General features: G+C 47.0%; 1 protein-coding gene across 1 annotated transcript; it reads right to left on the bottom strand.

The window, feature by feature from the left end:
* Positions 1-1,843: 1,843 nt before the first annotated feature.
* Positions 1,844-14,889, bottom strand: RPL22 (ribosomal protein L22). The gene is made up of 4 exons (XM_007980803.3): positions 14,771-14,889; positions 12,837-12,941; positions 8,106-8,230; positions 1,844-2,444 (listed from the first exon to the last, which is right to left on the bottom strand). The coding sequence occupies exons 1-4, from the start codon at positions 14,780-14,782 to the stop codon at positions 2,300-2,302; spliced, it is 387 nt and encodes a 128-aa protein (XP_007978994.2). The 5' UTR covers positions 14,783-14,889; the 3' UTR covers positions 1,844-2,299.
* Between the last annotated feature and the right edge of the window lie 257 nt (positions 14,890-15,146).

Here is a 15,146-nt window from a genome sequence, read left to right as displayed (position 1 = left end):
GGGGATCAGAGGCTTCTGGAGGGAAAGCATATGAAGCCTTTAGGAGTGACTAGTTCGTAGCATTTAGTGACAACAACAAACCTCATTTCCTCGGCTGCACTAGCACACTCAAGGGAAGGGCGTGAGGATGTTTGTGTAACTGGCATTGGCTGAGACGACACCGACCTCCTGTTTCAGGACTCTTATGAACTTAAATCACGGCCTGAAATTCTTCACGACCCCAGTCAGCCCCTGTGCCTCAACTATTTTCAATGCGGGCAAGTAAGGTGTGAGTCAAAACAGATACAAAGGAAACTGGTCTACAGTGTGCTTTGGGCACAGCTGGTGTCATGGCTCTAATGGAATTCAAGTTGACACTACCTATTCCCCATCAGAAAACGGCATTTGCTGGCAAAGTTGTTCCCCAGGCTCTGGATCTGGAGAAATTCTACACAAGAGAGTTCAGTGGCAGCCAACTCCTGAATCTCACTGCAGCAAAACAGCACAACTAAAGGAAGAAAAGTCGAAATAAAGGACATCTTTTCTTCTAAGCCTAGTAAAGACCAACGTAACTGTTGGTACAGCAACTAATTCATGAGGACAAAGCTTTTCTTAACATGCCAGTCCTTAAAAAAACAAAGCCTCGCACAGTAATAGTAGCCAGGTGTTAGCCACTTTAATAGAAAATGTGATCAAAACTCAATTACAAGAGTTCAAAAAGCCATAGAAAAACCAGTGTTTCATTTTTATTACAAGTTTTCAAGTCTGGGACTAGTTTTTTTTTTCTTTTAACTTAAATGCTAACTTCAGCCCAGGGTTTTTTCACAACCAAACCGAAAATTACTACATGGGAACATCAATGCAACAAACAAAATTTGTAAACTCAAGCCACAAACTTAATAATCATGGTAAGGGACACTGCCAAAGAGCAACTGATGCCTCAGTGAAGTTTGAAAGAAACTCTGCTTTCTGTGAAGGCAGAGAAGAAATATGCACGCAATTCTGCTTCAAAGAAATTTTCATAGAAATGGAAAAATGCCAGAGCCTTTAACACAAGTGAAATTGCAAAGCCTCAACACGTTCAACTCAATCCACAGAGCACCAAATGTTTAATGGGAGCCAAGGTAGGATTGAGCATTGAACTTCCAGCTATGCAACTCACAGGGCACAATTTCGGGTGTGGAAACCATCTGTAGGCAAGCTCTTTTAAAAACATCAATTTTAGACACCGTAAATTCTCAAGCCAGACGTTTCTGCATTACTGTTTGAATTTCAGAAGGGCACCGCAAGGCACCAGGGGCTTTCAAAGTCACTCACGGCAACAATTGCATCTTCTTTTGCCAGCTGTGGGGGCCCCGTTCACAGTTGGCTAGCCTCTGCACTGCAGCATACCCGTTTGTAGAATAACTTCTGACACTAAATCCAGTCATGGCCTAAGTGGCGTGAGGCAGCTATTTCCAGGGTACCTCCCATCTCCTTGGCACGGGAGGCTTCCCAGTCACTTTTCCTTGGTGTCCCCCCTTCACCAAAGCCTCCAGAGCTCTTGCCATCAGGGGCCGCCATCGCTGGGCCCCACATGGGAGACCACATCTGGAAGCACTATTCCTCCAGCTCCCTCTGCTGGAGACCGAAGTGACAGTTTGTGGCAAAGACGTAGAAACATTACTTACACATTCATTTCTGTACACATTTAGTTAATTTAGAACCTGGGACTTTTACAATCAATTCCCCAAACCTTTATGGAGAGTGACGGACTATGCAGCAACGCTGAAGGAACACCGTTTCTCTCTCTAGGAAGAAGAGGATTAACAGACATAATTGTGTGTGTCAAATTTGTAATCAAAAAATGAAAGTAAGACGAATGGCCCAGAAACCCGCATTTTATTGACACTGTCATTTTCCCACAGAGTATCTTAGAAAGATGTCACGTTTTCTTTTAATGAACAAGAGGAGCCCACTTGTATCCCTGAATCATTGTTTGAGAAAAGCAACAGATACAACTGACAGTCACACTTTTTAAAATCAAACAGTTACTACCTTCAGCCCACACCTCCACACCGGCATCTGCCTCCCCAATGGCTGTCAGTTCCGTAAAGTCACCCTCTCCTTCTACTCTGGTATTACCACGAGAATTGAAACTTTTAAGCAGAAAAAAAGAAGTCAAGTTACAAATAAGTGAGTGGCGAACCAAGAGAAGCCCTTTGACTATGATTTCCAATTTTCTGTTCAATCCACACTGCAGAGATACAAGGATAAACCACCATTTTGGTTCCCAAGTTTTATTCAAGAACTCATACAAAATATTCCGGATAAATGAAATTTAATCCTCATCTTCCTCCTCTTCTTCGTCCTGGTTAATCTGGAAGTAACGTAATTCGTAACTCTCTTTGCTGTTAGCAACTACGCGCAACCAGTCACGTAGATTATTCTTCTTCAAATATTTTTTGGTGAGATATTTCAAATACCTGCAGAGAAAGGACATGAGAACTCCACTAGACAGCTGGTGCTTGCATTCTAAAACATTCTAACGTTTGTACAACCCAGCACTCAGAATCATTACAATTCAAGGTGTTTTCCCAAAGCCTCAAGAATGGCAAAGGTAAGACAAATACGCCCAGCCGAGGCTCTGAGCGTATCAGCCGCATGCCATCGACACTGGCAGTAACAATGAGAGTAGACTGGGCGCAGTGGCTCAGGCCTGTAATCCCAGCGCTTTGGGAGGCCAAGGCAGGCGGATCACTTGAGGTCAGGAGTTCGAGAGTAGCCTGGCCAACATGGTGAAACCCCATCTCTACAAAATTAAAAAAATTAAAAATAAAAAAATTAGCCGGGTGTGGTGGTGCACACCTGTAATCCCAGCTACTGAGGAGGCTGAGGCACGAGGATCCCTTGAATCCAGGAGGCAGAGGGTGCAGTGAGCTGAGATTGTACCATTGCATTCCAGCCTGGGTAACAGAGCGAGACTGCCTCCAAAAAGGAAAAAAAAAAGAAAGAAAAAAAAAAAAACCAGGCCAGGAGCACTGGTTCCCGCCTGTAATCACAGCACTTTGGGAGGCCGAGGCAGGCTGATCATGAGGTCAGGAAATGGAGACCATCCTGGCTAACACAGTGCAACCCCCTCTCTACTAAAAATACAAAAGATTAGCCAGACGTGAAGGTGGGCACCTGTAGTCCCAGCTACTCGGGAGGCTGAGGCAAGAGAATCACTTGAACCTGGGAGACAGAGGCAGAGGCTGCAGTGAGCCAAGATGGCGCCATTGCACTCCAGCCTGGGCGACAGAGGGAGACTGTCTCCAAAAAAAAAACAAAAAAGAGCAGATACCAGTTGTCCATGAAAATGCAGCAAACACCTATAAAATGGTTTTTAGTGACCACTGGAGAAAGATAACATGATAGAAATTGTACAGTTAAGTATGAAACCTCAATACTTTTTATGGAGAAAATAGTGGGTTTCCAACGAGCTGTAAGCACTGCGCACACAGCACCTCAGAGTCAAACCCCCTTTTGAGGTTGTCTGGATGATGAGGACTGCTTCTTAGGGCTGTGCACACACTGGCTCCTGCTCACCACCAAACACACAGGGACAGAAGGCCACCCTGCACTGCGCTCATGCCCAGAAAGCACCAAGCCTCTCAATCGGCCTGCCCAATCGCTGCTTTAGCCGGGTGAGAGTTAAACACTCACCACAGCAGCGGGATCGTTAGAAAACTCATTCTTTTCTGAGACAGAATCTCATTCTGTGGCCCAGGCTCACTGCAACCTCTGCCTCCGGGATTCAAGCAATTCTTGTGCCTCCCAAGTAGCTGGGATTACAGGCGCACAACACCATGTCCAACTAATTTTTGTAATTTCAGTAGAGACGGGGGTTTTGCCATATTGGCCAGGCTGGTCTCACCTCAGCCTCCCAAAGTGCTGGGATTACAGGTGTGAGCCACCGCGCCCAGCCAAAACACTCATTCTTTATGGAAAGGCAACAACTGGCTTTTGTGCCCAACACCCTAACTACATAAATATGACCTAAGGGCTGGGCGCGGTGGCTCATGCCTGTAATCCCAACACTTTGTGAGGCCAAGGTGAGAGGATCCCTTGAACCTACGAGTTCGAGATCAGCCTGAGCAACATGGCAAGACCCTGTCCCTACACAACATTTTTTTTTTAATTTAGAAAAAAAAAAAAAAGATGAAGTGCACCACAATCTTGGCACCTCTCTCACCGGCTTGCTTACGTGGCCCTGAGGCTATTCCGAATCTTCCCAAGCCATAAAGAGGGAATTTCACAACACACGAACCCACGGCAGAGCCAATTAATCTAACCAAGCTGTTTCTCCCACAGTGAAAGGGGACCCCTGGTGCTAACCATCTCTTCAGACCATAGCAAGGACTACATGGGATGCTCAGATAGACCCCTGGCATATTTTTTATTTTTATTTTTTTTGAGACAGAATTTCGCTCTTGTTGCCCAGGCTGGAGTGCAATGGCGCGATCTTGGCTCACCACAACCTCCGCCTCCTGGGTTCAAGCGATTCTCCTGCCTCAGCCTCCCGAGTAGCTGGGATTTCAGGTGCGCGCTACCACACCCGGCTAATTTTTGTATTTTTAGTAGAGATGGGGTTTCTCCATGTTGATCAGGCTGGTCTGAAACTCCAGACCTCAGGTGATCCACCTGCCTCGGCCTCCCAAAGTGCTGGGATTACAGGCGTGAGCCACCATGCCCAACCTGGATCCCTGGCATATTAACAGGGACCCAAATGTCATGAACCAACAGACTCACCATCTCCAAAAAACGAGCACTGTGACAGTGCTCCACACCAACAAAGCAATCTCCACACCAACAAAGCAATCTCCACACCAACAAAGCAATCACCACAAAGTGTGAAGATCTCAATTCAACTGTCCACTTTACCCTACACAAAGATAAATCAATTTGGTCATTCCATCCAAAAAGTATACTTTTGTCAATTATTTCCACCATATTGTATTCAGATGAGGTTGTTTAATTCAAAATTTCAGGTGGTTTAAATTTTTCCTGATACAGTCGGGCATGGTGGGGCACTCGTGTAGTCCCAGCTATTTGGGAGGCTGAGGCAGGACTGTTTTGAGCCAGGAAATGAAGGCTAGAATGAGCTATGATTGCCCCACTGCTCTCCAGCCTGGGCAACAGAGTAAGACCCTGTCTAAAAAAAAGGAAAAAAAAAATCCCTAATAGAACACTGGGGGAAAAAAATCAGGTTTAAAAAAAAAAACAAACCAAAAAAACCCTGTACAGGCTGGGCACAGTGCCTTCACGCCTGTAATCCCAGCACTTTGGGAGGCCAAGGCAGGTGGATCACCTGAGGTCAGGAGTTCCAGGCCAGCCTGACCAACATGATGAAACCCCCCCTCTACTTAAAATACAAAACATTAGCCGGGCGTCATGGAGGGCGCCTATAATCCCAGTTACTTGAGAGGCTGAGGCAGGAGAATTTTGCTTGAACCTGGGAAGCGGTTTCAGAGAGCTGAGATTGCACCGTTGCACTCCAGCCTAGACAAGATCAAAACTCCTTTTCAAAAAAATAAACAAATAAAAACCCCGTACAAATTCAGAGACCGAAAAAGTTCTAGATTCGGGACACCTTGAACCTTTCAGGAAAATAAACTGTTATCATCAAGAAAAGAAAGCTGTGACAGATGACTAAGGCACCTTCCCTTCTCTACTGGATAAAGAACGGAAAATTTGTGAAAATGGAAGTGACGCATGCCAGGAGACACTCTCACCCCGATAAACAGGTCACAGAAAGGTAACAGAATCTTCCCCAAGGGCTCTGCTACGGCCCAGCAGGCCAGACGGAGGCTGTGCACCCCCCGGAGGCCTCACTCTCACTGCTTCCCAGACAGACTGTGAGGACTTCACTGAAGCTTCAAAGTCATTTCTTCACTGACACAGCTAAAAATAAAAGCATTAACTACAACCAATTTGTACTAACATACCTTAAAATTTCCCACCACTTGATTTAGTATGTTGTTTTTTTTTTTTTTGAGACAGAGTTTTGCTCTTGTTGCCCAGGCTGGAGTGCAATGGTGCAATCTCAGCTCACCACAACCTCCGCCTCCCTGGTTCAAGCAATTCCCCTACCTCAGCCTCCTGAGTAGCTGAGATTACAGGCATGCACCACCACGCCCAGCTAATTTTGTATTTTTAGTAGAGACGGGGTTTCTCCATGTTGGTCAGGCTGGTCTCAAACTCCCAACCTCAGATGATCTTCCAACATTGGCCTCCCAAAGTGCTCGGATTTAGTATGATTAAAAGCTCCTAATAGGCCACAGCCCCAGGCTAGGAGCTGAGTATAAGCATATCCAATTCTTCAGCAACTGGTAAAGTATTTTAACCTCATCCTCAAAAACCAACACATAACATTCGAGGGAACCAGCAAATTAATGCCTCCATTTTGAAATGAAAGAAAATGGGCCCCCAGGAATTAACTAGAGTGGACTCGGTCTAAATTGAGGTCTTCAGATTCCTTGTTCAGTGCCAAAGTAGCACTTACAAGGGAAGCAACTGGAATTCAAAAGGAAAGCTCTTGGCCGGGCATGGTGGTTCACCTGAGGTCAGGAGTTCAAGACCAGTCTGGCAAACACGGCGAAACCCCGTATCTACTAAAAATACAAGAATTAGGTCAGGCACAGTGGCTCACGCCTGTAATTCCAGCACTATGGGAGGCCAAAGCAGGTGGATTACAAAGTCAGGAGTTCGAGACCAGCCTGGCCAAGATGGTGAAACCCTGTCTCTACTAAAAAACAAAAAAAATTAGCCAGGTGTGGTGGCAGGCGCCAGTAATCCCAGCTACGCAGGAGGCAGAGGCAGGAGAATTGCCTGAACCTGGGAGCCAGAGGTTGCAGTGAGCTGAGATCGCGCCACTGCACTCCAGCCTGGGCAACAGAGTGAGACTCTGTCTCCAAAAAAAGGAAATACAAGAATTAGCCGGGTGTGGGGCAGGTGCGGTGGCTCATGCCTATAATCCCTGAACTTTGGGAGGCCGAGGCAGGCAAATCACCTGAGGTTAAGAGTTCCAGACCAGCCTGGCCAACACGGCGAAACCCTATCGCTACTAAAAATACAAAAAATTAACCGGGCATGGTGGCACACGCCTGCAATTCCAAAAACTCGGGAGGCTGAGGCAGGAGAATCGCTTGAACCTGGGAGGCAGAGGTTGCAGTGAGCCAAGATGGCGCCATTGCACTCCAACCTGGGCAACAGAGCAAGACTCAATTTCAAAAACAAAAGGTAAGTTCTTATTGTGATCTGGAGACAGGAAGCAATTTTTTTTTTGAGATAGGGTCTCACTCTGTCACCCAAGCTGGCCTGCAGTGGCACAATCACAGCTCATTACAACCCTGACCTCCTGGACTCAAGCCATCCTCCCACTTCAGCCCCCCAAGTGGCTGGACTACAGGCACATGTCACCATGCCCAGCTAATTTTAACTCTTGTAGAGACGGAGGTCTCACTATGTTGCTCAAGCAATCATCCTGTATCAGCCTCCCAAAGTGCTGGGATTACAAGCATAAGCCACTGTGCCCAGCCAAGAATATTTTTGAGAAAACAGTCTTGTAAGCAAGTCTGAGTACCTTACTGTTTAAAATAATTTAGCCTGGCCGGGCATGGTGGCTCAGGCCTGTAATCCCAGCACTTTGGGAGGCCAAGGCAGGTGGATCACTTGAGGGGAGGAGTTTGAGAGCAGCCTGGCCAACATGGTGAAACCCCAGTCTCTACTAAAAATACAAAAATTAGCTGGGCGTGGTGGCAGGTGCCTGTAATCTCAGCTACTCAGGAGGCTGAGGCAGGACAACTGCTTGAACCCAGGTGGCAGAGGTTGCAGTGAAACGAGATCGCGCCACTGCACAACAGCCTGGGCAACGGAGTGAGACTCCAGCACAAAAAAAAAAAAACTTTAGCCTGTAAAAGACAAAATCAAAAGTTGACTATTGTTAACGACCATAATAGCATTCATCCACTGCCTCCTGCACTGGGCATAGTTCCAGAAATTAACAGATGCAAACCAATCACTCTGCGGGTGCCTCCACTCCCGTGCAGGGAAAAGGCGGGCTGAGCACTGGGTGCACGCAGGCCACACACACTTCCCTCCCGTACCTTTTGGAGAAAGGCACCTCAGATGTCACGGTGATCTTGCTCTTGCTCCTTTCGATGGTCACCACCCCTCCACCAAGGTTCCCAGCTTTTCCGTTCACTTTGATCCTTTCTTGCAAAAACTGCTCCTGTAGAAATCATTAAATTGACCAATGAAGTGACAGGTTCATCTGTCTTAACAGAATATTTTATTTTTTTGTCTCCCAACACTGAACTAACATCGTTTCTTGTTTTGGTTTTGGAGACAGTCTCACTCTGTCGCCCAGGCAGGAATGCAGCCGCCCAATCACAGCTCACTCCACTCTCCATCTCCCAGGCTCAAGTCTCCACCTCCCAGACTCAAGTGATCCTCCCACCTCAGCCTCTCGAAGTGCTAGGATTACAGGCATGAGCTATCCCACCTGGCCCCAGCTAATGTTATAATCTTTTTTTTTTTTTTTTTGAGACGGAGTTTAGCTCTAGTTACCCAGGCTGGAGTGCAATGACACAATCTCAGCTCACGGCAACCTCCGCCTCCTGGGCTCAAGCAATCCTCCTGCTCAGCCTCCTGAGTAGCTGGGATTACAGGCATTCGCCACCACGCCCAGCTAATTTTGTATTTTTAGTAGAGACTGGGTTTCTCCATGTTGGTCACGCTGGTCTCAAACTCCCAACTTCAGGTGATCCGTCCACCTGCCTCCCAAAGTGCTGGGATTACAAGCGTGAGCCACTGCGCCTGGCTTCATTTTTTTTTTTTTTAAGAGAAGGGGTCTCTTTATGAAGCCCAGGTTGGTCTCAAACTCCTGGGCTCAAGCGATCCTTCCACCTCGGTCTCCCAAAGCGTTGGGATTACAGGTGTAAGCCACCACGCCTGGCCCTAATATCTGTTTCTTAAATGTTCAGTCTTTTTAAAAAATGGTAACAAATCCCATTTACATACATACTATGAGACGACATCCCACTGTAAACATACTTGACTTCTTCCACACAAGGTCAACTATGCCTCTCCATGAAAGGCTTAGTGGGCAACACAAGAGTAGACAGGAAACCCAAGGCTAAATTTTTATGAGATAAGCCTGTAATCCCAGCACTTTGGGAAGCTGAGGTGGGTGGATCACCTGAGCTCGGGAATTTGAGACCAGGCTAGGCAACATGCCAAAACCCTATCTCTACAAAAAATACAAATATTAGCCAGGTGTAGTGGCATGCACCTGTAGTCCCAGGTACTCAGGAGGCTAAGGCAGGAGGATTGCTTGAGCCCAGGAGGCGGAGGTTGCCATGAGCCGAGATCACGCCACTGCACTCCAGCCTGGGGGACAGAGAGACCCTATCTCAAAAAATACATAAATAAAACAAACTTTTATAAGGTACATGCAACCAAAGCTAAAAGCAACTTCTGAATCTAAGGCGTATAAAACACTGTTTACAGCACTATCAGAAAATAAGCCTTCAACCTAGTAGAAAGAGCAAAGACATAGTGACCGAAACAATTCTAGACCTGGTCCAGGGCCACGTGTGGTACAGCAGAAGCAGCAGTCACTCAGGAGCCTGAGACATTCTCTGCAAACTCCTGTGTGGGCCTCGGCAAGACTTGCACCTCCTTGTTGTGCTACAGAAAGTTTTGCCCAAAAAGGACCTTTTTAGTTGTTTTCTTGCTATTGCAATGACATGAAGTCCCTTTCAGCTCAAAATTCCTATAATTTTCTATTTAAAAACTCCAGTACAAAGTATGTTAACTGGCTGGGTGCAGTAGCTCATGCCTGTAATCCCGGCACTTTGGGAAGCCAAGGCAGGAAGATCGCTTGAGCCCACGAGTTCAAGACAAGCCTGGGCAACTTAGCTGGAAGATCCTTTTTCTATAAAAGAATTTAAAAATTAGCTCAGTATGGTGGTGCATGCCTGTGGTCCCAGCTATTCCAGAGGCTGAGGTGGAAGGATCACTTGGGCCTATGAGGTTAAGGCTGCAGTGAGCCAGGATCATGCTACTGCCCTCCAGCCTGGACAACAGACCCTTTCTCAAAAAATAAAAATTTGGGATGAAGAGGCGGGCGGATCACGAGGTCAGGAGATCGACACCATCCTGGCTAACACTGTGAAACCCCATATCTACTACAAATACAGAAAATTAGCCGGGCGTGGCGGTGGGCGCCTATAGTCCCAGCTACTAGGGAGGCTGAGGCAGGAGAAGGGCATGAACCCAGGAGGCGGAGCTTGCATTGAGTCGAGATCGCGCCACTGCATTCCAGCCTGGGCGACAGAGCGAGACTCTGTCTCAAAATAAATAAATAAATAAAAATTTGGGGCCGGGCGCGGTGGTTCACGCCTGTAATCCCAGCACTTTGGGAGGCCAAGGCAGACGGATCACAAGGTCAGGAGATCGAGATCATCCTGGCTAATACAGTGAAACTCCACCTCTACTAAAAACACAAAAAATTAGCCGGGCATGGTGACAGACGCCTGTAGTCCCAGCTACTCGGGAGGCTGAGGCAGGAGAATAGTGTGAACCCGGGAGGCAGAGCTTGCAGTGAGCCGAGATCACGCCACTGCACTCCAGCATGGGTGACAAACAGCAAGACTCCTTTAAAAAAAAAAAAAAAAAAAATTTGGCTGGGCACAGCGGTTCATGCTTGTAATCCAAACATTTTGGGAGGCCGAGGTAGGCAAATCACCTGAGGTCAGGAGTTCGAGACCAGCCTGGCCAACATGGCAAAGTGCCATCTCTACCACAAAAATACACAAATTAGTTGGGCATGGTGGCACACGCCTGTAATCCCAGCTACTTGGGAGGCTGAGAAAGAGAATCACTTAAACCTGGGAGGTGGAAGTTGCAGTGAGTCAAGATCACGCCACTGCACTCCAGCCCGGGCAACACAGTGAGATTCCGTCTCAAAAATAAATAAAAAAAAATAAAATAAAATGGCCAGGCACGGTGGCTCACGCCTGTAATCCCAGCACTTTGGGAGGCCAAGGCGGGTCGATCACCTAAAGTCGGGGGTTCGAGACTAGCCTGACCAACATGGAGAAACCCCATCTCTACTAATAATACAAAAATTAGCCAGGTGTGGTGGCAGGCGCCTGTAATCCCCAGCTACTCGGGAGGCTGAGACACCAGAATGGCTTGAACCCGGGAAACGGAGACTGCAGTGAGCCAAGATTGCGCCACTGCACTCCAGCCTGGGCAACAAGAGCAAAACTTGGTATCAAAAAACAAGTCAAATAAATAAAATAAGCAGTATACGTTAACCAGAGATGGGGCACAGAGTGATTAGGTCAGAAATCTCGAATTCTGCATCTCAAGATTCATAAATGACTTAAGTTTTCTATCCTAAGGAGGCTTCCAGAAGGAAAGACAATCACACAAACAGATGAGTGGGCTGAGGGAATGGCTCAGAGGAAGGCAGGAATAATGCCAGAACAGGGCCACCATGTGAATACCAAACTGGAAGACACCAAAGTTGAGAAAGAGGAGGCCACAGAGAAAAGCCAGAAGTCACTGGATAGAAAAAGAACTAAGGAAATAAGGGATTTCTTGAAGGACACAGATACAAACAACATCTACATAAAGGCAATAAACTAAGAGATTACCCAAATTCCATTCTGGATAATTCGTGACCATAATTATTTTATGTTTAAAAATTATTTTTGTTGTAATGATACTGATCCTGGCAATAGTTCAACCTTCTGGAGAATTTAGAGCGAATGCAAATTTAGGAGACTTCTGCACACAAATCTGAATCTCCCAAACATGGCTATTAGAGGAAAAAGAATAAAATGTCAAAACCAAACTGCTGAGTCAAATGTGGCAGAGGGATTACTTAATATTTCTAGATTGCAATAAGATAGAGGAATATTGGGGAATGGGCTAAACACAGGGGCAAAAAATCAGCACAGAGCAAGATGTGAGGGGAAAAAAAAAAAAAAAGCTCCAATTACAATTTAGCAAGCAGGGTACTTTAAATACCAAAGCTCAGATGCTTCATATCATAGAAAGCTTCGGGAACTGCTGCCACCTGTCCAAAGCTCCACATCTAAGCAGTGAGACCCAGGACAGAGGCAGCCGACAGTTAGGATAAGGGTCCCTCACTTATGCTTAAACACACCAAAGAGCAAGGGGGATGCCATGGACCCGATGAAATTTGTCTGTTTCTCAGTAACTTTTTTTTTTGTCTTTGAGATGGAGTCTCACACTATCTCCCGAGATGGAGTGCAATGGTGCTCTCCACCTCCCATATTCATGCAATTCTCCCACAGGAGCCTCCCGAGTAGCTGGGATTACAGGTGCACACCACCACACCCGGCTAATTTTTTGTATCTTTAGTAGAGACGGGGTTTCACTATGTTGGCCAGACTGCTCTCGAACTCCTGACCTCATGATCTGCCCGCCTCGGCCTCCCAAAGTGTTGGGATTATAGGCGTGAGCCACCACGCCTGGCCTGTTTCTTGCTAACTTTTAAGTAAAATCATTTGTGGAAACTAAAGGAGAAAAACAAGATAGTCCTCTAACACCTCTGTGCTACAGTCCTTCTTGCTTATTCTAAGTCCATCTCCTTTTACTCCTCACAACTGTTGCACACACAAGAGGAAGCAAGACTTGGAAACAAACAAGTAATCTGCCCACATTCCCGGGTGAAATGATATAGCCAGACCTGTGAAGCTGCCTATGAGCCTGAAAACAGAAATGTACCCCAGTAGGTTTTCTCAACACTATCTCAAAATGTTCGTCACCACCTGAGTGGCAGTAAGGATGTAACTTACAAAATTGGCAGCATCCATGATTCCATCTTCTACAGGGTGGGTGCAATCAAGAGTGAACTTCAGAACCTGCTTCTTTTTTTTGCCCCCCTTCGCCACAAGTTTTTTCTAAGAAAATACACAAATGATAACAGAGATGAAGATTCAACCAGTCAGAAAAACGAGATTAACAGAACCAGAAATGTTGTAGGTATAAAAGTCCATACAAATACAAAACTCATGGAGCTGTGCTCCCTTTGCAAGAGGGCCAAGAGGTATCACTGCCTGAGTGCCAGAGGTGTAATGAGGGCAGATGCTGCTCTACAAGTTTGGGGCCTGGGGTCATGCGCTTTTGAAGGGAAAATCATTCTAGCACTCTTGACCCACTCAAACTTTCCAGTCTCCCCAATCTGTACAGGCATGAAGGTCTCTTACTTTATGAACCACAATGAAATGAACATTTCCTTTTATTTGCCCTAACATTCCCAGATACAATTTCAAAAAATACTATTTTATTTTTTTCCAGAATTAAAAGTACAGGCATACAAAATGCCTTGCATACCCACAATTTTCATGTGAAATCAATCCTTCTACTACATGTTCAGAGTACGGTCCTGATACATCTTAGCGCATCTCCCTTCATCCTGTCTCATCCACCTTTTCATGAAGGGAGTTGCAAAGTATTCTAGCTGCCTGTCCACTCCAGCTCGGACAAGGTTAAGGCTAAAACCTAGAATCTTATTACAACACTACCGTCAAGAACTTCTGACATTTTGATTCATTTAGTCTATGCATTAGTACTTCCAAACCACCCGGCAAAGCACATCCTACAAGGTTCCAGTTTCTTCACTCTTATGAAGAGACTTGTGTTAATCTCATCCCTCTACAAACTTGACACCATTAATGCACTTGTGCATCGTACCAACCTGTACTTTCACGTTTAAAAGCTTTGCAGAACTAAATAGACCTTTCCAAGAACACATCTTACCTTCCTTCCTTCATGTTTAAAAGAACTTCATCTAAAACTTGTGTTAACTGGATCAACTTTTCAAACATTTGGCCACTACAAAAATCACTGATTTATTTTTTTACGTCTCTTCCCAGTAACAATCTAAGAGGGATGCTTTAAGATCTATTCCGAACATACACAATCAAACAAGAGACCTACCCACAATGGGCTTGATACTTTTCCATCAAGGTTTTAAACCAAAATGCATTTAAAAGCCCAACCAGACAGAAAGAGCAGAAGAACCGGAAATGTTAACCAGGGATTCCCAACAAAAGAGAAAAAGTAGGATCTTGGGACATAGAACATGGAAAAACAACTTTCTCAAATAACCTAGGAGGGCGCCGCACAGCCCAGTGCCAGCCTAGCTACAGGAGAACGGAATGAGAGCCTTCGCCCTACACCACCGTAGCACCCGTTCGAGTCTGTGCAGTGCGACCTGATAAACTAATTTCTTCTGGGGACTCTAAAAAGCTCCTCAAACCCGGGCCTCCTCTCCGAAAGCAGGCCGACCAAGCCGCCCTTCCGCGGATTCGTCCCTGAGTCTTGGCCGTGCACTTCCGAATGCGCGGCTCCCCAGGGTAGTAGGTCCCGTTCTTCTTCCCTGCCCTCCACCCAGGTAATCAGGCCCCGGGCCGGGGTCCAAGGACCAGTGGCGGGCCCAGCCCGCAGTCTCCAGGCTCCAGCTCCCCGCTGGCCCCTAGCTGGGGCCCGAGCCCGAGCCCCGGCCTCCGAGACCTCCCGGATCTCCCTCACGGGCCTCGGGCCGCGGCCTCCTCCGCCTACAACGTGCTGGGATCGGCAGGGGCTCCGGCCCGCTCCGGTCGACCTGCCAGCCCACCCCAGCAGGACGCTGCAGGGCGCCGTCCCCAGCAAGCCTGAGTAGATGCCGGGCTCGGCGAGGCCCACGTGCCTCCCCTGAAGCCGAGGCCTCACGCGGAGCCATACTAACCACTGGAGCCATGGCCGCAGCGGAGTTAGAAAGGGAGGTGAGCGAACTACGCAGACGCAAAGAGCCCGCAGCGCGCAAGGCACGCAGGGTCCAGGCCGCACTAATCGCTTTACCACGCCCCTCGTCCGCCACCATTTCTCTAGGTTATGTACGATAGGGGAGCGATTGGTTTTCCCTGAATGCAAAACGCGTCCTCTCCCAGGCCTGGAGGGTTTCGGGGGAAGGAAGGAGGCCGGGCGGGCTGTCCCACTGCGAATGATCGTAGGGGGGAAGCCAGACTGGACGAGCCCAAAAGCAAATAAAGGGATTGGCTTTACTTTTTGAAAGTCTTGGGAAGAAAAAAGAAATAAGGAAATTCACTATACTGTAAATTACC

The sequence above is a fragment of the Chlorocebus sabaeus genome, chromosome 20 (assembly GCF_047675955.1).
Source record: "Chlorocebus sabaeus isolate Y175 chromosome 20, mChlSab1.0.hap1, whole genome shotgun sequence".
NCBI lineage: Eukaryota > Metazoa > Chordata > Mammalia > Primates > Cercopithecidae > Chlorocebus > Chlorocebus sabaeus.
This window is presented reverse-complemented; position numbering and strand designations above follow the sequence as displayed.

What these genes read in the sequence shown, in the direction of transcription:
- RPL22 (XM_007980803.3), bottom strand. An exon ending in TCATGGATGCTGCCAATTTT is followed by an intron (nt 8,231 to 12,836) that starts GTAAGTTACATC and finishes TGATTTCTACAG; the next exon opens with GAGCAGTTTTTGCAAGAAAG. An exon ending in GAGGTGCCTTTCTCCAAAAG is followed by an intron (nt 2,445 to 8,105) that starts GTACGGGAGGGA and finishes CTTTCTCTGCAG; the next exon opens with GTATTTGAAATATCTCACCA.